This window comes from Sturnus vulgaris, chromosome 8, assembly GCF_052056855.1.
Source record: "Sturnus vulgaris isolate bStuVul1 chromosome 8, bStuVul1.hap1, whole genome shotgun sequence".
NCBI lineage: Eukaryota > Metazoa > Chordata > Aves > Passeriformes > Sturnidae > Sturnus > Sturnus vulgaris.
The window spans coordinates 35,872,505-35,894,536 of NC_142250.1; the positions used below are offsets into that span (position 1 = coordinate 35,872,505).

At 40.4% G+C, this 22,032-nt stretch overlaps 2 protein-coding genes across 3 annotated transcripts in view; one reads left to right on the forward strand and one right to left on the reverse strand.

Moving 5' to 3' along the window:
- The window catches only part of DOCK1 (dedicator of cytokinesis 1), a 255,021-nt gene that overhangs the window by 75,274 nt on the left and 157,715 nt on the right, over nt 1-22,032 (forward strand). For both annotated transcript variants that reach the window (XM_088169442.1, XM_088169443.1), the window contains exon 27: nt 193-288. In XM_088169442.1, the coding sequence (XP_088025568.1) occupies nt 193-288 (96 nt within the window). The remainder of the gene's footprint in view (nt 1-192; nt 289-22,032) is intronic.
- Nucleotides 4,403-22,032, reverse strand: part of INSYN2A (inhibitory synaptic factor 2A) — a 40,198-nt gene continuing 22,568 nt past the window's right edge. The window contains exons 3-4 of the mRNA XM_014879604.2: nt 16,103-16,174; nt 4,403-7,353 (exon numbers count right to left, since the gene is read on the reverse strand). Of these exons, the coding sequence (XP_014735090.2) occupies nt 7,170-7,353; nt 16,103-16,174 (256 nt within the window). The 3' untranslated portion in view covers nt 4,403-7,169. The remainder of the gene's footprint in view (nt 7,354-16,102; nt 16,175-22,032) is intronic.

Below are 22,032 nucleotides of genomic sequence, written 5' to 3' on the forward strand. Positions count from 1 at the left end.
CACATTTTAATTTATCAATAACATGTATTACCAAAAGAATAAAGTGAGAGATCCATTCCCTCCTTTTGATCGACAGCAAGTGATGTTTTATTTAATTTTCACCAGACAGGTGGGTTGAAAGGCACCACAGATGGTTCAGTTGTGTTGGTGCCTGCTGTCTGTAGTTATCACTGATTTATTCCTTGTCCTCAGGGCCCCACACAACGCCATGTCCAGATCATCATGGAGAACCTGCTGAGGACAGTGAACAGAACTGTGATTTCCATGGGACGGGACTCAGAGCTCATTGTGAGTAAACTCAAACACCTCTGTCACATCTTCCTGAACCTGCCTGTAATAGGATTGCAATCCCAGGTGACCCAAAGCAATCAAAACCTTTTCTCTCTGTGTGTGTGTGTGTGCTCAGGAAGCTGGAAAGCACTGCCTGGTAATTTTGCTGTGGTTGACACAGGGGAAGAGCAAAAAAAAAAAAAAAAAAGAGAAATGCTTGAAAAATATCTGTGAGCAGGTGATTAGCCCAGGATTGATATCTGTGTGCACCACAATGATGTAGTATTGGTAATTAGCCAGCTGAGAAGTGTGGAAATGAGATTTGGCTGTTGTTATTGCATTACAAGCATTTACTTGTCTTTTTGACTTAAACTGAGATAACCAAGGTAAGTGTTCAAATGGCTGAAGAACAGAGGCCAAAATTATGTTTAGAGGAAAGACTGATGTGAGTGACCCTATTGACTTAACACTGTGATTTTAGAGCCTTATACCTGAGTTTTTACACTGTTAACTAATGAATATTGGACTAAATAATGAAAATAATAGGCCTGTTGCTATGTGAGATGGGGACAGATCTGAATGTGGTTTTGGGAGTCTCTCTCTGTGTTTGTCTTTGCCTTGTGTTCTTTCTTAGCGGTCTGCATGTGGCAGCTGGTGTCTCCAGGAAACTGGTGGAATTGGGCCAGGCTTGTGCTGTGTCTGAGCCCTGGTCCCTCAGTTCTGCCTCAGTCTGGGTCACTTTGGCTCACTGCACTGATTTCTTACCACGGGGCTCATTGGTAGATGAGTCCATCAGCAATTTGGTCTTTTCATTTCCTCATTCCTTCCCAATTTAAATCCTCCCTGTAATTGCACACAGTGATATTTGAATTTCACAGGGCTCTGTGTCCTCAGCCCATCTTCCTTACCTCCTGCTGCCCATTTCCTTGGCATTTGGGAGTGCTCACGTTGGCAAATCTGCTGCAATTTCATTTTGTCTTTGCTGCATCATCCACTGGCTTTCAGTTTTGATCTTCCACTTGTATCACTTTGGCTTTTGTTGTAAGGAAGGGATAATGGATCTGCAGTGGATCCATTGTTGGAGCAAGAAGTGACAATGCCAGGATGGTTTGGGTTGGAAGGACCTTAAAGCTCGTTCTGTTCCAGCCCTGCCATGGCAGGGACACCTCCCACTGTCCCACATGGCTCCAAGCCCTGTCCAGCCTGGCTTTGGACACTTCCAGGGATGGGAATCCACAACCTCTGTGGAGAAATGATTCCAAGCAGATCATTCCTACAGAATATTCCAGGGATGCAGTAACAGTGCAAGGAAGTCCAAAGTCTTGTGTGTTACTGTAACTTCCTCAGTTTCAGGCTCAGTGTGAGTTAATTATTGTTTTGATGAGCGTGATTCAGGTGATATTTAAAAATGTTAATTATGCCTTTTGCAGTTAAGAGTAGATTTGAAAACTTGTGTGTGTGTGTGTTTGAACTGAGAACAGTGATATTAAAGATCTGCATTGTGCTCATGAGCACAGCCTGGAATCCCTCCACACACAGCTCTATAATCAGCTAATGAACACTGAGATTTCAGGGTATTTTTAATGAGTACTTACTCCTACCTTACATTGCAGCCTTTGCTGAAGAGATTCCCCTGTTAAATAACCAGCCACAACTCATTTTTGTGGTGTCAGCAAAGGAGGAGGAGTAAAATGAATAATAAAGAGATATACCCTGACTTCTCTTGGATCAGATTTGGGTTGAAATAATGCAGTGACTTTTCTTTTTTTAGTTTTACCTGTAGTAGAGAATTAACCATACAGGGTGACTGGAAGGAAGGAATTTGAAATATCTGACAGAGTTCAAGTAATGATAATTTCTTTAAAAGAAGTAAAATACAGGACTTAACCAGTTTTTTATTCTATAAATATATCTGTGTTGGTGTCCTAAAGCTGGCATGTTTTCTCCTTGGAGAAATACTCAGTGACTCCACCTCCATCCAAAACCTGATGTTGCATAATGCAGTTTATGAGCAGTGGAGGAATATCAAGGATTTAAGTGCTCAAGTGAAAAGTTTTAATTACAGGATGAGCCTTTTCTTCAGTGTTGAACTGGAAGGATTCTCCCCTTTGGCGTTGCACATTTGGTTTTCACTTTTTTCCTCCTTAAATGTTGATAAAATCAAAAGCAAGTTTTGTCCGATTCCTTCAAAAGAGAAATAAGAGACTAGTATTGAGAAGAACCAGGTGTTAAGTAAAATGAAGTATAAATAATAAGTTTAGAATCTGATTTGACAATAATTTTGATAGCAAAAGAATTTTTAATCCTTGTTGGTTTGGACTGTTTTTCCCTCCAAGTCTTACTGGTGGTTTTTACTTGATCTGTTTGCTGAGTAGAAGATTCTATTATTATTACTGATATTTATTTTGTATAATGATTCTATTATTAGTCCAGGATGCAGCCTGAGGGTGTTGAGCTGTGTCCTGCTGCTCCAAACTGCCTGGTTCAGGTTAATTTTGCTCTTGCCTCGAGCTGCTGCTGCTCCTGGCACAATGAGAAGTCACCTGGAAAAAAAAAAAACACAAAACCTTTCCTACTGAAGAAAAAAGTAAATTGAACAAACTTCCTTGAGGCTTTGGAAGGGTGGTTTTAAACCATCTCTTTCCTTTCCTGGTGGCTTTTGGACAATGTTGGGTTCCACATCAGCCTCCTGCAGTGAACCAGGGCAGAGCAGCCTGGGTGGCAGCTCCAGGATGATCCATGGCAGCAGCTTGGGAGGGGCCTCATTTCCAAAGGCAAGGAAAGAAAACTCTTGAATTTGTGAAAGGAAATCTCCTGGCCTAGGGGAAGATTGGGGTTGGAACAAGATGGTCTTTAGGTCCCTTCCAGGCCAAACCATTCCATGTGGTTTTAACTTCCAGGAGTGTGTCCTTAAGGAGAGTGGCTCTGGAAAACATCTGGAGGAGTGTGGGGAACAAAGTCCCATCAGGGAAAATGGAATATTTTGGATATTGGGGGGTGTGAGTAGGGAGCACTGGACAGGACTTTGTGGTGTTGCTGATGATGGAACCTTCTCCATTTTCTGCTTTCCCCTCTGTGCTTTGGGATGAGGGTGAGGGTGAGGTGAAACCAGAACAGAAATGATGCAGGAGCCGTCAGGAGCAGGAGCTGGGGTTTGTGGAATCTGTCTGAGGTTTCTGGAAGGAGATGGAGAAGGGGAATCTCTGTGGGGTGCAGGTGACAGCTGACATAAGGAGAGGGCCATGTAGAGCAGAGTGGCACTGATGGGGGAGCTCTGGATAATCAATCAGTTAATCAATTAATCAATCAATCAATCTCTGTGGTGAACTGTCCATCTCTCAGCATTTCCAGGCTGGAGGCCTCTCCAGAAGGCTGTAAAAGAAAAGCCTGAAATCCGAGTTATTGATGGTCACAGGACACTTCTGGGGCTGCAGTTAGATATTCAGGGGTTGAATTTGGATGTAAATTATTTTCCTGAGCCTTAAAATCTATCCAGGTCAGTTTTAATGGATTCCAAAATGTTGGAGAAAAAAAAAAAAAAAAAAACCACCTCGTTTTCTTCACCAGACTTTTTCCGTGTAAAAATACTTTGCTGTATTGAGTCACATATTTTCTTCTCTTTCAAAATCATTTGAAATTACATCTTGCAGGCTAATTTCACTGAAACTGAAGTGGTGTTTGGATGGTGGCCACGATTTTATTCCATCACTAATACTGAGCATTTTTTGTGCTGTCAAACCATCCCCGTTGCATTCCCTACCACTGTTTATAGGAACGAGCTGCACTCACCTAAACAAATGGACACATTTGTAGCACTCCAGTTATTTTAATGAATCACAGATGGCTTTTATGGAATATTAAAAAACTTCATGCAGTCTCTTTTTGTTCTCCCAGATAAAATGGTGTGGGTGCAGTTGGGTTTTTAATGGCAATCTGGTTCAATTCCAGCAGCAATATATAATATGTGGTAATACACAGGTCCTGGTGTAATCTAACAGCTGACTTGGTTGGGAAGTTCATGAAAAAATACCTTATTTGACTGGAAAAAGTGATTTAACCTTTAAATTATCGAGTGGAATTCAAGGCATGGACAATGGTTTTGCATTTCAGGCAAGAAAAAGCAAACACTTGGTACCCATGGTAGGATTTTCCAATTTTAATAATTTTTTTCAGTTTATCCTGTTTTTTTAAAAGTATTTTTACAGTTATTTTTGCTTTTAATCTTTAAGAAGCCAAGTGCTACTCACAGGAATAATGTTTTCCTCCTAGTTCTAAACCAAAGAATGCAAGTGTTGCTGTGTGGAAATTATAAGGACTCAGCAAAGAGCAAGGGATATAAAATCACTGCAGTATTTATTGGCTAAAAAGTATTTTGAAGCAGGAGATGGGAGAAGTGCAGCTAGAAAATCAGTGTATGAAGTGCAGGGACTGCCAGTGAATCCAGCAAAGCCACATTGAAAATAAAAATGCATTTTCCTTGTTAGAACCTCCAAGATCTTCTACATGAGGGTGAAAATAGCTCTGTCACATTGAACTAAAAGCTCTAAAGAATTAGGATTTTTTTTTTTTTTCTCTTGGTGTCTATCTAACCTGAGCCTGAGTGATTCTAAAGGCAATACAATTATGATACATTTTACACACTTGCAAAAACATTTTATTACAAAGTACATCGGAGGGGACCAGAGAACACCAGATGTCAGTTGGAAGCAAGACTCTATGGTAATGTCAGCTTTCCCCAGGTTTAAAAAAATGTAAAAAATTAAAAATTTGCAACTTCTTAAGAAAATAGCCTTGGACATGTACAGAACACGCCGTGAGAACTTTCCCTTTGAGCTCTTTGTTTCTCCAGCTGGAGTTTCCTCCCTCTTTTCCCCTGATCCAGGAGCTCTGGATCAGTCAGGAACCACAAACAGGTCGGGTTTGTGGCAGGGTCCCTGCACACACAAAGCTACTGAGGGCTGGCACTGAGGATTTGGGAATTGATTGCCACAGAGAGATGCTTGGTTTAATTTCTTTAAAAAAACCCCAAACACTAAGCCTGTTAGCATGGAGGAGTGCATTAGTTATTAATGTTCTTTTAATCATGAATACTGCTCTATTTTCCTTGTTCTGTCCATTTTTGAGATTCCTTTCTGCTTAGAAGAAAAAAAAAAGTTTTTTTTTTTTTGTTTGGAAATATTCTGAGCCATATCATGTGGGCTGTCTTGTAAACAGTTGTGTATTTTAGTTGAAAACAATATAAACCACATGAAACATGGGGGTTTTTCCACAAGAAACAATGGGACTTCCTTCCTGGTGTACAGGATCACCTTCCTAATCCTTCAACTCCCACCACAGGATTTCAGGATTTGCTTCTGTGCAAGAGCTCGTAGCCCTTGTGAAGATTTACTACAAATATTGAGCTGGCCATAGGCATCTGCATTTTTATTCCTATTTTAACTTGCTTTCCTTGCTCTTCGGGGCAAAAAAAAATTAGGTTTTTTTCAGGATTTATTCCTCTCAGGAATAAATTGGATGCTGACCTAAGAGAGGAGAAATAGTGTAAAAGAAAAACACTTTCCCAAATTTTTAGTATGTGCAAATTAATGATCACAGTCCTTGAACCTACAGGCTGAAGAATTTGTACCTTCCTGCTGCTAGAGGAGATGTAATTTCAAACCCATTTTGTCACATGATACTCAAATTACCTGAAATCCAAAACAAAAGACAAGATTCTCACTCTCTGGCCACTTGCAGCATGAGGAATTTTTCCACCAGTGGTCATTTTAGATGCAAGTTTAATGACAGTAGCAAATACTTAAAGGAAAAGTTGCAGTTTATAAGTCAGAGCAAAATTTTCAGTGCCATTTCAAAAAAACCCAAACCAAATTAGGAAAAATCGGATTCCCATCTCTCCCCCTAAGTGTTTCAATTACTGAGTACAATTAATAGCTTGAGATATAAATTATAATAAGCTGGGAAACCCATCTGAGAAGCTTAAATAAATAAATAAATAAATAAATAGCATTTCCAATTTCAGCTCCTTCCAAGCAGTGCTGCAGCCTCGACATCTCCCACTGCCTTCTGCAGTACTGGAGAGGTTTTCCAAAGACTGTTACCAAAAAATACCAACAATGCAGATTGGGATGGGTCTGTTTTGGGGTCGAGTTTTGTCGAGACCTTTCCAAGGTGACGCTGAGGGGTTGTCCCATGGCCTGGACCCTGTGAGCTGGAGGTGCTTGAAGGCTGGGCTGGATTTTTTGGGAGGTTTCTGGCCACTCCCCCCAGCTGGGGCTGAGCAGCAGCGTGGTTCTTCTGGTGGTGAGGACACAGCTAAACCAGAGATGACGTTGAAATGTGAGAGCTTGGTTGGATTCTACATCGCATGAAGGCAGAGAACACACCACAGTCACGTCTCGGAGAAAAATTGTGCTTTGTCCAGGAATTCTGTGCTGAAAACTGCACTCCCCGATCAACATGGAGCTGTAAAACTCAACACCACTGCCAACATAAGGCTTGCTCGTTGTTCTTCCCCCTCCTTGTTGTCCAGAGACAACAAGCCAGCCCCCCCAGCGGGCCGGGAGCGTTCCCGGTTGAACAGGTCGGAGCTTTCGCATCTGCCGAGGGGTGGGGGGTGGCAACAGTTTCACTTCCCATCTTTGTCCCAATTCCCGTGGAGGTTTTACATCCCACATTGGCAAACTGCAGGTGGAAGTGGGCAGGGGGGGTTGGTTTTCCCCAAGCCCGGGCTCCTGGGCACGAGTCCATCGCTACAATGGCCTTTGGGTAGCCACGGTGAGAGCTGCACGCTGCCCTTGGCCAGGACACTCCTCCTTCCACCAAATCCCGTCAGAGATGATGGACAGAGCTCCAAAGATTTGTCAAAGAAGGCCTTGAACTCCACACGTCATGGACTTGGGTTAAAGGAACCAGAGTTTCCATCTTCCGTGCTTTTTTGATTCAGTTTTGGATTTTTGCTTGGGAGTAGAGGAGTAGCTCTCCTGAGAATAAGGCAAAGGTGCAACCTGAGTTTCCTCAATAGGATGAAGTTTTCTCAAAACTGGCTGTAGTTTATCTTCTTGCTGTTTAAAATCCAATTCCACGCTAGAAACGGGAAGAAAAAAGCGCTCGTTAATTATGATGATAAAAACAATTAACCCGATGTCTGAGTGCTTCATTTATGGAAGTCAAATAATAAATAGTTCTTGCACAAAAATGGAAAGGGGAAGTTCAAAAAGGGATATATTAGAGAAGAAAAATAGGAATGAGAGTGTTCAGCTTTTCCCTGCTGTTGAAGAGGGTTTTGAGGATTATGGCACAGGTGCTGGGAAGTGACTGAACACTACACGTACAATTTTTTTTTTTTTTTTTTTTGGTGGAAAAATGATTTTTGAGGGCTTCCAGGCTCTGTTCTTCCTTCTGAGAGGTCAGGGTAGCAGCCAGGCATGTGCATCCTTGTTCTTGAATAAAAACTGAGGGGTTGGCCAAAACCAAGGAGAAATTATTTACCTGAGCTGTTCCTTGCCACTTTTACCGTGGAAAAGATCACATTTGTGTTGCATGTGTAGACTCATATACATAAATAGATAAATTAAAAAGCAATTCTCCTTTATAGTGCATCCTTGCCTTCAGAAAATAGGCTGAAGCTGTAAAATCCCTGTTCTGAATTCCAAACACTGTCGGCTACAAAATCCTTCCAGCAATTAAGAACCACGATTGAGGTGAAATTCCAATCCTTATTTTAAGCTTTGTGCTGCAGAGCATTTTGAGGCCACCTTATAAACCAAAGGAACCACAGCATAAAATGGAGCAAAAATCCTGTGTGAGGGTGGGAAGTGAATTTTGGCCCCTCAGAAATACCTTGGAACTTGGTGGGTTTGGTTGACCATGTTCTGCACTGAGGCTGTTCCTGTCTTGTGTAGAATATTTGGGGTTGGAAGGAACCTTTGAAGGACATCTGGTCCAACCCTGTTGCAGTGGAGCCTCTGGATATCAAAGGATGGATTTAAAAGGGTGAAATTTTAGGAATTTAGACACTTGGATTAATTTATTTCTTCCCTGTCCCCCTCCATTGTCTTGGGCTTTTCAGTGGCTGCTTTCATCATTACCTAAATATGAAATTATGGGCTTGAGTTCACTTTTAATTAGGATTAAATATGTTTTCTGAGCTATTTCTGCCATTGCTTGTTTGGAGTGAGCCACTAGAGAAGTGAAATCTGATTCCCCAGGTCTCATCCAAAAAGAGATTATTTTAAATTTTAGTTGAAGCCTTGCCTGACTTAAGGAGAGCAGGGATATGGCACAGAACACCTGCAGCCATTTCAGAGGGAATTCTCCATCAGAATCATTAAGGTTGGAAAAGACCTCCAAGATTTCCAAGGGGAAATTTGGGTGGGCTTCACTTCACACAGGCTTTGGAAACAGAGCCCAGAATGTCATCTAAAACCAGCTGCTGATTTAGGTGGGGTTCATTTTCCTCTGAGAAGGATAAGGAGAATTTCCTGCTTTATTTTTTTAAGAGCTGCTGATTCTGACTACAAGGACTCTTGGAAAGGTGTAAGATGTTTTTACATCTGGCTGTGCCTAATTTGGTGTTTGGTTTAAGTGTAAATGCATTTTTAGCAGAAGGTTCAGCATTTCAGTGATTTGGATAAACTTTTCAGTAGCAGAGAAGAGAAATACATTAGGTAAGAATTCAGAGAGAGTATTTTACCCATATCTGTGCTTTTAATGAATCAAAAGCCATTCCAAATCAAAGATAATTTCAAAAATTTCAACTTAATTCTGGAAGTATAGAATGGTGAATTTTCAGGAGGCTGAAGCACATTCCAAGCCTGCTGATTAATGTCCCTCCTTGTTAATGGAAAAACAACGTTGTATTCACTGATCACGTGTTCTGTGTGCAGTGTAGCTGGAAAAAAAAAATTGTTTAGAAAAATTCAGCATGAATTTAGTGGTGAGATGTGGATATCAGCTCACTGGAAATGTCCCAGCACGGGAGTTGTGTCAGTGGGACAGAAAAACTCTTGGAATGAGGGAGGTGCTTCTCTAAGAGCTCACTAAATCTCATTTAAAGTGCAGCATTTAGCATGTATTGTATCTGGTTTTTTTCTCAGTGAAATTTTTTTTTTCTTAAAAAAAAAAAAAAAAAAAAAGCCTTTCAGCTCTGGCATTGCCAGAGTTCATTTTTACTCCTTTCAAACATTATTCTTGTAGGGAGGCTCTTAAGAACTGCTGGAAATTTCTGTAAAAAAAAGAAACAGTTATAAAACCCCCTTGCTGAAGAGACTAATTTTTTATAGAATCAATTTCGATTAAAGATAGACTTAGAAAGAAAAAAAAAAAAGCATCCTAGTTCTGGTCCATCTGACAAGCCCCGTATTATTGCCTTTTGCTGCTGCAGCACAGGTCAGCTTTCAGCTCTTCACGTGCAAAGGAAATATTTTGCTTCTGAAGGATGTAAAGAGGCTGAAGGAAAAACATTTGTGTGATTTCAGCATTTAGAACTGTAAGTTTTGCAGAGTAATTGATTGGTGTCTGTCAGCATCAATTTATCCAGCATTGGAGGTGTTTTAATAGAATTGCTGCATGGGGCAAATCATTTGATTGGAAACTTAGGTTTTAATTTATCCCTGTTTGTGCTGCAGAAATAAGACAAAAACCTGAGGTGTTTTTTTTTAATTTTTCACTTATATTTCTATATTTTACTCTTTAATTTTCCATCAGTCATATGAAATACTACTAATGATCATCAGTGAGTGATTCCCAGAAAGGTTTGGGTTGGAAAGGACCTCCAGGATCATCCAATTCCAACCTTCCACTATCCCAGGTTGCTCCAAGCCCTGTCCAACCTTGCCTTGGCCACTTGCAGGGATTAAATTCAGCAAATATTCCATATTTGGAGGACTCGTTGATAATTTTGTTATTGAGCTGCATTCCTGAGCTCGATTCTGTCACCTGTCACAGCTCTGCCAATCCTCTTTTGCTCAGTGCTATTTCTGTCCCCTCAGCATCTCTAGGTGTCCTCTCTCCAAATGACCTTTTCCTGAAATATCCTCTCTGCCATTGTGCCTCTTTTCACTTTCAAACTTGGATTTTGTCCCTTAAGCCTGCCCATAATAACTCCATTAACTTAATTATCCAGGACTCTCCTGTTCTCCTGGCATTCCACACAGAAATGGGAATTATTTGCTTCAGAAGCAGTTTTTCTTTAATAATATAATCATATTTTTTAATAGACTGACAATTCTGAACAAGCCCTACAGAAACAAGAAATTAAATATTATTTAATAACACAAACTTTGGCCTGATACACCTGGTCAGGACATCCTAAAACTTTACTTCCCCTACATATTGTTAAAAATTTGGAGCATTGAGTTTAATGCCCATCCTAAATTCTTCCTCCAAACAGAGAGCCTGTTTTTATCAACCACTACAAGTAGTAAAATTCTATTTGTGATAAACATTTCAGTGTTTTTTCCCCAGAATCACTATAAACTGACAAGGTTTGCAACCCAAAGTTCTCATTTTAGGGCAGTTTCAATGCTGTGTATCAGTGCTGTTCTTCCCAGGAAAATTGGGCTAAATAGAATCAATTAACAGCCCTCGGATGATTTTATTTTGACACCACCCTCACAGGGAAGGATTTTTTTTCCCAATATCCCATCCATCCCTGTCCTCTGGCAGTGGAAGCCATTCCCTGTGTCCTGTCTCTCCATTCCTTGTCCCCAGTCCCTCTCCTGAAGCCCCTTTAGTGGAACCTGGGGCATTGGTGTGATGAATTTTCTGGTTTTGACAATATATGTCAGTGAGTTCACTTTTGCATGCAGGCAGCAGTGAAGTTTTTCTAATTTAGTTGCTCTGTGAGGGATTGAAAGCAGAATTTGAGGAGTGAGAAGCATTGGGACTAAACATACGGACTGTGGGAGGGTATGGAGCAACAAGCTCTGAGATATGGATGGATTTTCTTATTTTCTAGCACAGTCACACGTTGTTGTCATGAATCATTTGAGGGTTTTAGCTGCTCATGATCTGTTGGTTCCTGGAGAATTGCTGAATCAGAGAAATCTGGGTTCAGGATGGAGTTACTGGGGGATTTAGCAGAGAATCATGGAATCACAGAATGGTTTGGGTTGGAAGAGACCTTAAAGCTCATCCCATTCCAGCCCCTCAAGGACACCTCTCACTGTCCCAGGAGCTCCAACCCCAATGTCCAGCCTGGCCTTGGGCACTGCCAGGGATCCAGGGGCAGCCACAGCAAATCTGGGAATTCCATCCCCACCCTGCCAGGGAGCAATTCCTGCCCAAAATCCCATCCAGCCCTTTCCTCTGGCACTGGGAGCCATTCCCTTGCCCTGACACTTCACACTCTTGTATTCTCTCTCCAGCTGTGCTGTAGCTCCTCGAGGCTCTGAAAGGGACAACGAGGTCACCCCAAAGCTGCTCCTTTCCCAGTCCCAATTGTCCCAACCTTTCCTCACATCCATCCCTCTGACCATCCTGGTGCCTGCTCTGGACTCGTTCCAGCAGCTCCACATCCTCCACTTGTGTCTTGACACCTCCAAGGCTGCAGCTTTTTCCTCTTTCTGCCTCCAGGGAAATCCTTTTTTTCCTTCCCCTCCAGCTGAGCCCCCTCAGGTGACACCTGAATTTCCCTTTTCATCTCCAATCCTGCAGCACTCAGAGCAGCTGAACCCTGGGCTTTGAGCAGGGGGGGTGAAGCAGGAATTAGAGAATTCCACCGTGTCTCCTTGTGGCTCCCATTAATTGGATGACACAGCATTAGTGCTTCACATCCTGGGAAAAAAACTGGATCCAGATAAGCACTAATCACTTGAAATGAGCTTAATGCACTTCCCAGCCATCCCTGCTAAATTTCCTATTTCAGCCCAAAAATCAGCCCAGCCTGGGATCCAAAGCACTGCCAGCATTCAGGAGCCTTTGAGATCCATTTTTTTCCAATAAGTATCTTACAGTCCAGCGATAAGGTGAGAAAATGTAAATTAATTAATGTGGGTAGGAAATAAAAAGGTGATGAAAATTACTATTCTCAGCATTGAACCACTTGATTTTCTGACACTGTTCCTGTCCTAGGGATTGATGCCTTATGCTCACTTTTTATTGCCACATTTGTTAATCTGAATAATTAATATTTAAATACCTAACCTTTAAAAGTGAATTTTTGCCATGTGAGCTCTGTGCTGCCTGGTTAGCTTTGATCCCCATATTTTAAGCTGTTCCACCTCTTGTACTGAATTATATTTTATATATACTAATAATTTATTTTCTGCTGGATAGTGAGAGTCCACCTTAAATTAATGCAAAGTAAAAATACAGCAGCATAAATCAACATTTTAAAGGAGCAAAAAGTAGCCAGATTAATGGTTGAGACAGCTTTGGGTGATTTTTTTTTTTTTTCTTCCACACAACTCCAGTTGATTTGTTTTCCTTCCAAGTCAGAAATTGGGATTTCAGCTCCTAAAAGTTTCCTTCCAGAAGCTGAAATTTCCTTGTGAAAGCTGTTGGAAATTCCTGCCTGAAGGGAAGTCCAGCAGGAATTCCACAAGATGCTCCTTCCCAGAAATCATTTGTGCTGAAAGCTTGAGAAATATTACACAAAATATTCAACAAGAGAAGCCCCATTTTCTCCTGCAGATTTCTGCTCAAGAATTAACATTCACGTGGGATTGGAAATTAAACAGGAGCAAAAAGGGCAGGTCCAGGAAAAGATAATTAATTACAGAATAAAACAGACTGGGAAACTTTCAGTCCACCTGGGTTTGGGGTTTTTCAGAATTGCTGCAGTTTCTGCATTTCAATGCAATTCCTTCTTTAACAGCAAGATTTTACTGCACTGTAAAAACTGCATATTTACTGTGATATACAGAATTTTTATTTAAATACTTCAGTATTTAAATTGATTTTATCCTGGCAATGCCCCCGATAAAACTTCTTTTCTGTCTTTAAAAATGTCCATTGTGCATCAACATCAGACAGAAATTAGTGTTGTGTTTGTAGCAAATGATTCTGGAAGTGTTCTGTGACCTCATGATTATTGAAACCTCTGGATAAAATGATAAAGTGGTTGGGGTTTTTTTATAATTTAATCACATTTTTGGCTTCTGTTTTAAATTCTGCCTGAACGTGGCTACAAAGAAGATTTTTTTACTGACAGTTTTAAGGCTGTGGCTGCTCTGGTGCAGTGAGAGAAGATGTCAGTGATTCCTGGGTCTGGAGTTCCAAGTTGCTGATGATGTTGCAGAAATAAATAGAATTTTGAGGGAAATGGAATATCCAAATGGGGATGTCTTTCTTTTCCTCCTGATTTTCAAAGCAGCTTCAGGTTTTGCTAATTTCTCTTTGATATTCTTTAATATTTGATCAGTTTCCTATTTATTTAAAAAAAATGAGAAAGCAACCTAATTTTTCTTTTTTTTTACGTACTAAGAAATATTTATTCTTCTCAATATAAAGAGAAAATATTATAAAATATATTTTTAATCCTAACAAAAAAAAAATCAAATTTAATATGCAAAATGACTGTATTCCCAAAAGGCTCTTCTTAGAATTTTTTTATTAACAGCATTGATATTTTGGATGCTAAAAACCCTTTAAAGCACAGCAGGGTTGTTTTTTTTTTTTTTTTTGTTTCCTTCTCCACTGTTTCTGGCTTTTGTGCTCCATTATATCAATACTCTACAATTCATTTTGAGGGGGAAGAATTTAATTCCATGAATTTCTACCTCCTCACCTGTGCTCTACCCAACAACTGCAGGATGCACTTGTGTAACTCAATCATTCCTTTAAGATGCTGTTGGAGAATAAAGATTTGAAACAGCTGTAAATATATTTTTTTTTTTTTTTGGTGTTACAATGTTGAAAATTGAATCAAATTCCGAAAACCCACACAGTCAATTAAGGCAAAGTGAAGGATTTATCTTTAAATATTGATTTATCCCATAAGGGCATTATTTATATACATTTTAAGTCTCTCCTGTGTTAATTGGGTAAGACTAACTGTTGTGACAGGTCCAGTGCACTACAAGAGCTCAGGGATTTCTGGGACCTTGAACAGTTTTAATTTCTGTTCCTAAAAGCTGTTTCACCCTAGAGAGAACTCAGGTCACTCCCTGCAGCATTTTCCATGCAAACCCTTGGCAAAGGATTCAATCCCAGCCTTTTCCCAGGGGTGTCAGGGCTTTATGAAGGAGCAGAAATTCCTACAGGACATCCCAGACTGGTTTTATCCATGAATTTCTGGTTTATCCTTATCCTGTCTCCATAATCCCCTTTTCTCCTGCTTCCCCTGCTTGGCTGTTTCAGATTTCCTTGCCTGCAGCACGAATTCTCCTAAACTGGCACAAAGCTGAGCTGGTTTTTGCTCAGGCATCTCCTGCAAACGTGGCTTGAGGCAAATATCCAAATTTCAGGTGGGAATGGGGAGCTGGACCTGCCCACTCCACCCCCTCTCACAGGAAAACTCTCCCAACCTCCTTTTCTGCAGTCATTTCATTGACATGGAGTGCAAGAATGGAAGCTGGAAGTTTCTTTAACTTGAAATCCACAGAGTAGAAATGAAGGTTTGCAAAAATTTCGAATTGGCTATTTTTTTTTTTTCTAGCTAATGAAACAAAGAGAATTCCCTGATGGGATTATGGCTGCTCTGAGCCAGGAATGCACAGGAAAAGGGAGGCATGGGAGGCTTTGGGTGTTTCTGTGCTCCTGAACTTGGCTGTAAAGGAGGAATAAAGGCAATAATTGGTTCCTGCCCCTGCACAGAACCCTGTTGTGGTCAGTTGTAAGGTGGAGCTGGAGGTTTCTATCCTTTTATCCTTTATTTCTGTGCAGTGAAGGGAAAATTGATAAATAAATAGCTCCAGCTCTTCTGCCTGAAGCTGACTGAGCAGAGAATTAAGAAGTGAGAGGGGAAATCCTACACTGGTGCCTTCATCTGAGTTTCTGTCTTCACTGGAATTGTCATCTTTGTGCATTTTCATTTGTGCTGCTCTTTGTGCTGAAATCCTGGGAACGTGTTTGTTTTCACCTCACCTGAAATGCCTGCAAACAATGAGTTGGGGTTTTTTTTGGGACTCCAGAGGAGGAGAACAGTGAAGCTGTCAGTGTGAAACATCGTCAGCCTCATGCCCAGTGCCTGTTATCCCTTCATTGGATGTACCAAAAAAAAAAAAAAAAAAAAGCCTGGGTAGGAATGTCAGTTTATAAAATCAGAAAATGGTTTGGGTTGGGAGGGATTTTAAAGCTCATTTCATTCCAGCCCCTGGGCAGGGACACCTCCCACTGTCCCAGCTGCTCCAGCCTGGCCTTGGGCACTGCCAGGGATCCAGGGGCAGCACCAGCAAATCTGGGCACCCTGTGCCAGCCCTGCCCACCCTGCCAGGGAACAATTCCTGCCCAAAATCCCATCTAAACCTGATTTTATTCTAAAACTGTAGATGGGATCTGTATCTGTTTCCCTTTGCTTTACAAATCCTCTCTCCAAATGACTTCCCAAGTCCGGTTGTTCCTGCCATAAAAATAAATCTAAAGTAGGTACAGAAGTGTATAAAAGTAAATTTGAAGTCGACTTGGTCAGAAAATCCTAAAAACCTCCAGCAAATTAAAGCTCACACCTTGTAACACTTCCCATCCCAGCCCACAGCTCTGCTGCCCACAATCATCTCTTTGTGATTCAGATTTCCACACATGTTGAATTTTCTGACTCCGGCGGAGTTAAATTTCTGTTGTGTTGATTGCAACATCAAAGCCAATCCCTGAGCTTGCATTAGGGACCGAATCATTGCTTTCTCCCAGGAAAAAAAAAAAAAAAAAGGGAATATTGCTATTTTGAATGTACCTGTAGATAATACATGCACTGTTCCTGCATGTGTCACAATTGGCCGTGTCCTGACCGGTCCGATAGGAAAGCCTGCAAAGACAAGAACGTGAAATCAGTAAAATAATGATTTATTTTAATAAGTTTTAGCCTTCCCATGATCATTTTCATAATAATCAGAATTTCAGGATTATTTTTTTTTTTTACCTTGAATATTGAATGCAAAAATCCAGACATTGGGAAAATAGCATCAAAAATGGAGTATTCAGCTTAAATTGAGAAATTACTTCTTTGGGGTGAATTGATATTTTCTGCACTTTCACTCTAAGCCAACTCTGAGTGTTAAGCAGTAAATCAAAACACATAATCCATTATATCAGGAGGAGTGTACAGATTATAATAATGCAAAATAGAGTCTGTTTAGGAATTTTGTGCCTTTCAGTGAGGTCTGAAGATTTGTTGTTGGTATGTTCATGTGTTAAAAGGAAGAAAATGCCTTTGAAATGACATTTCCTGTGCTCCCTTAGCCTGCAGCTGTGCTTTGTCAAACTCTCGACTTCTCATTTACCTGTGCTTTTCTCTGCTGTGCTCAATTTTAATTAAAAAGGGGGTTTTAAGATACTTTTTTATACATATATTTATTTTAATGAAAGTTTTATTTCATTAGAATAGAACAGTTGCCTGTGAACATGAATGTTCTGGTATGCAGATGAGTTAAAAATGAAAATTGTTAATTCAATACTTGTGTATTGGTACTTAGATTTTCCTTTGTAATACCACAAATTTAGATTATTTCAAAGTGAATTTCAGTTTGTAACATACAAACAAGTGCTGGCAACATTTCTTCAAAGTTGTTTTTAGAAGAAGTGGGGGAATAATTTGTCCAGGGAGCTTTGGAGGATTCCTTCAGGGAATGAGGTTCTGCCTTCCAGCCCAGGCAGTTCAGCTGACTGACCTCCAATTATTGGGGGCTGCTTTGCTTAACCAGAGTAATTTCTGCCCTTTTCTTGTCCTTGCAGGAACAGAGCTTCTCTACTGCCCTGACAATGAACAAAAAGCAAAAATCCAACATTTGGGAAAAAAAAAAAAAAATTGGCTTAATTTTTTACCTGTCAGAATATCCAGCCTATGCAATATCGAGTGTTAATGGGAAATTCTGCACCAACTGTTTGATGTTCCTGTCCCCAAGATGAAAAATCAGCATTTCTGAGGTGCTGCAGGCTGTTTGTGTAGCTCAGAAAATGATCAGCTGGGCCTGTGTCCCTTTTCTTTCTGATTTTAAGGATTATCAGTGGTTGGGGTGGTGGCACAGCCAAAGGCACAGAGGTGTGGGTGCAGCTCTTGGCACTGTGGTGGCACCAACAGAAGATCCTAAGAGGGTGAATCCACTTCTTTGAAGAGTTTTTTTTCCTTCTAAAAGTAAAATGCAATGTGGAATTCTTGCTGTTCTAAATGGTGGATGTTATTTGGCCTCAAAATTGCTTTTTAATCAGAGGAACGTGCTCAGATTACCAACACTGCTGATTTTTAACATCACACAAAAACCACATCACAGAGCCATGGAATGTTTGGGTGGGAAGGGATTTTAAATCCCACCCAGTGCCACCCCTGCCATGGCAGGGACACCTCCCACTGTCCCAGGTGCTCCAACCCCAATGTCCAACCTGGCCTTGGGCACTGCCAGGGATCCAGGGGCAGCCACAGCAAATCTGGGCACCCTGTGCCAGCCCTGCCCACCCTCCCAGGGAACAATTCCTGCCCAAAATCCCATCCAACCCTGGTGTCATTTTCCCAACCTGGAGAATGAAATTTGAGAAAAAATTTAGGGTAGGAGTTAATATAAAAGTGGATTTCTGTTGAAGGCTTTCAGGGGCAGTTATGGAAAGATGTCTACAAAAGTCTGCCCTCACAGTGGTGAGTTCATTTTTAGGAAATTAGCATAATTGATGAAAGTGCTAATCAGGACAGGTGGTGATGCAATTTCTCTAGCTTAAGTCCCTTTTCTGGAGTCAGGCACTAAACTGTATTTTGTCCATGAAATGTATCTTGAAGAGTTGTTCTGAACTTTGGTAGTTGAGAAAAGCAACAGTAGGAAGAACCAAGAGAGGATAAAGGTCTTTGTGTTTCTCAGGGCTTGGAGCTCTGGAATTTGTGTTGGTTTTTTTGTCTACAGAAAAGTAATGGAAAATTAGCCATTAATAGGTTACTGAGCTCTAAATATACATGCAGAGAATACAGAGAACATAGAAAAGGAAAAAAGGCAAAAACCAAAATGGCATCAAACCCACCCTCCTTCAGATGTGCAGAGGAATTAATAAAAAGCAAAATATCCATTTGATGTGCTCTTCCTTATGGGAAAAACCCCAGCCCTGGGTTATATTTACTCTAATCCTCTCTCAGAGAAACAATTCCTGATTTTCATTTTCCCCTCTTCAAATCTTTCAGAAGCTGGCATTCAAATTGTCCCTACTACGAACCTGAGACTTGTAAAATGGGATTTTTTTTTTTCATGCTATTGATCAACTCCTAAAAGCTCAAACTAAAGATCCAACATTTAAAGTCTGCAGATGAGTTGGGGAAGGCCTTTATTTACTGAGGACATAAAGAACAGTCAATAGCTGCCTTCAGAGGGACGTGGCTCTGCTCTTTATAGGTAAAGCCATAAACACTCTGTGCTGGTGCCAGCTTGGTTTGGGTTTTGTGTTTAAAGTTGTTTTCCTGTTGGGACATTTTCATTCATCTTTGTGGCCCTATAAACAACTGGAAATGGTTATCTTTAAGGTCCCTCCCACCCTCAACTATTCTGTGATTTGATGGTCTTTAAATGCACAATAATTCCAGATTTCCATATACTTAAAAATTTATTTGCTGGTATAAGGCTGACTTGTTAAACTGATGAAAATGGTCCTTGGATGTCAGTATTTAAAAATGAGATGATTTTTTGATGATGAGTTCGAAATCCTGATCTCTCAACTGTCACATTTGGTTTTAGCATCTTTGCAATTCTCCCTCTTCACTGGTTATAGTGATACATTCATTTTCTAGTTGGATTTAATCCTTGATTAAATTTTCTTAAAGCCCTTTTTTCCTTACTGAGTATTTTTAGCTTTTCAGAGATGATTTTTACATATTTTCTATTATTTCCTTCTTTGAGTGATCCTGTTAGAATTCCCTGAAAGCCCCAAGAACACTCCATGGTGTCCCAATGTTTGGTTTCCATCTGGCACTTTCAGAGCTCTTCAGCCAGGACTAAATTATATGAGTGTTAGAACAGTATAAATTCAATTATTTCTATAAAAATTAAACTCCTCATGAAAGAACTCTGTTGTTGATACCTCAGGGCTTTGGACTTTTACTTTCTTGTTTTCACAGAATTATCTACACAAACACTTGCATGGAATTCATCTCTTCACTCCAGCAAGGATTTCACCACTGGCACAGCATTTCCATGCAGATTTTAGGCCATGAGGTTGATTTTCAGTGCAGGCTTCGTGAAAAACAGATTTTCCATGGGTTTTAATGCCTAGGAATGATTTGAGAGCAGAGTCTGGATTATCAGGAGAAGGAGAGCAGAATTCTGTGGGATGATGCTTTCCTTGTGCCATGAAGTGTTTGGGGTAATCTGCATTTTTTTTCTTCCTCCTAAAAATAACTTGGAAAGTATTCCAGTGTAGGAGAGAGACCAAAAACTTTGTCCTTCATTAGTAAACCAGTTGTTATTTTTGGGAAGAATAAATTCTTTCAAATGTCAAGTCTTTCACTAAGCAAAGTTTCCTACAGAAAATCTGTTGCCTTTTTAGAGAAATGAAAGTTGGCTTTGGCCTGGTGCAGATCCCAGGGGTTATTCCTGGAATTTCAGACTGTTTTGGATGTGATGTGTTCTGATGTCCACTGAGGGGGAACCTCCAGAATTTCATCCTTTGTACCTCACATGCTGTGTTTTGTGTTTCCATGGGATGTGTAGAGCTTGGGCAGGTCATGAAATCCCAAAATCCCAGAATGGTTTGGGTTGGAATGAACATTAAATCCCATAAAATTCCATGGGCAGGGACACCTCCTATTGTCCCAGGCTGCTCCAAGCCCTGTCCAAGCTGGCCTTGAAGGTCCTGGAGCAAGGGTGGATGTAGGTGAGTTCAGTTTTTCTGTCTGCATCTCCCCTTGGAAAGATCTCATCTCCAATTTTTCACATATTTTTCCATATTATTTTCAGGAGATTTTCAGTTTCTGGCAGGGTTGGTTTTTTTTTTTTTTTAGCATTCTGGGCACAACCTGTGCTTAACCTCAATTAACACTCCCAAGTATTAAAATATCATAATGAAGAACAACCATTTTGCTGACATGGACTGGCAGGAACTAAGAATAGGCTGCAGTTTTCAGAGCAGCCTGAGGGAATTACACTCTCTAAATCCCTGTGAAACACAGAATTTGTGCACCTGCTGGAGGCTTTTTTTTTTTTTTTTTAAATACCAACTTTAACATCAAAATCTTTGCATTTGAATATTTGTTGCTTGTGTAAAAGTTAGAGAGACCCCATTGAGCTGGGACAACTTAGATCTGTGTATGCTGTTTTTTTTTTTTTAATGGCATATATTAAAAACAAAGCAAAAAACACAAAAAGTGATTTAGAAGGATTTTGATCTGTTAGATCTGGATATCCTCCCTTCTCTGCTGGGAGTCAGGGAATAATTGATATTAATGGCAGGATTTTCCAGAAGTGGCTGTGATGGGTACAGAGCAGGATGATCCTGGTGCTCCTCACACTTCTCATGGATTATCACCAGCAAGGAGGATGAACAGACTTCAAGAATATTTATTTTGGTTGATGTTTGTTATTTAAATATAATGAAGCAAATGATCTTAAGCAGGCAGTGAGCCTTTGAAGTGTGTTTGAAGTGAGTTCTGGCCTTGCACAGAGGAAGTGCAGGCAGGCCCTGCTTCTCCTGAAATCTTTGTTTGAATTGGAGTTTTATTATTTCCTAGAGCTGCTGGGACAGTTCATAACACAACTGGTTCAACCTACTGATCCCAAAATCCCAGAATGGTTTGGGTTGGAAAGGATCTTAAAACCCACCCAGTTCCAGCCTCTGCCATGGGAACACCTTCCATAGACCAGGCTGCTCCAAGCCCCATCCAGCCTGGCCTGATGTTGCCCATCTTTACAGAAAAATGCTTTAAAAATCAACAGTTGGATAGAGAACTTCCCAAAATCTTTGTTCCCCACTCTAAAGTATTACAGAACTGATAATTCCAGTAACTGTGCTTCGAGAGAAAATTTGAATTATTGTGATGAGCATAATCTGCCTTTTGGCACAATAAAATGACTCCACTTTGTCACAAGAGCTTTACTTGTCCTTACAACTTGAGTAAGTCATTTTTCAGCCATGTAAAATGCAGAAAAATCTCTTGTATATCTTTTGCATCTTATTTTAGGTTAAAATAAATCCTGCTTAGCCCTGGAGGTTTATTATGCCCTAGGAAAGATTTACCACTTTACTTCAGTGGGAAACTCATACAAATACATTTGTATCAGTAAAATCAGGGTTTTAGTGGATGAAAAACTCTGGTTTCTTTAAGAACTTCAGATTCTGCCCCCAAAACCAGGTCTGGGCAGGTCTAAACCACCTTGGGCCAGCATTTGGCTCCTATAAAGGTGTTCTGAAAACTTTCAAAGTAGAAAATTCGTTTTAACCTTTTTGCTGCTGTGTTTTCCTGAAGTTGATAATTACCAATTAGCAGTTTGCATTTAGAGATGATAAAGATCAGGATGGATGTTGTGCTTCGAGGAATTACCTCGAGGCTCTTCCTGATGCAAACATGGATTTGTTCCATGTGTTTCAGGGTCTGGTGTGCCTGGGTTATTTTTGGTTTTCCTCCTAACTGTTGTTTTTTTTTATTTTCCACTCTTTTGTTGTCTGTTTTTCCTGTTTCCCTTTGTTTTGTTTTCCCCTGGG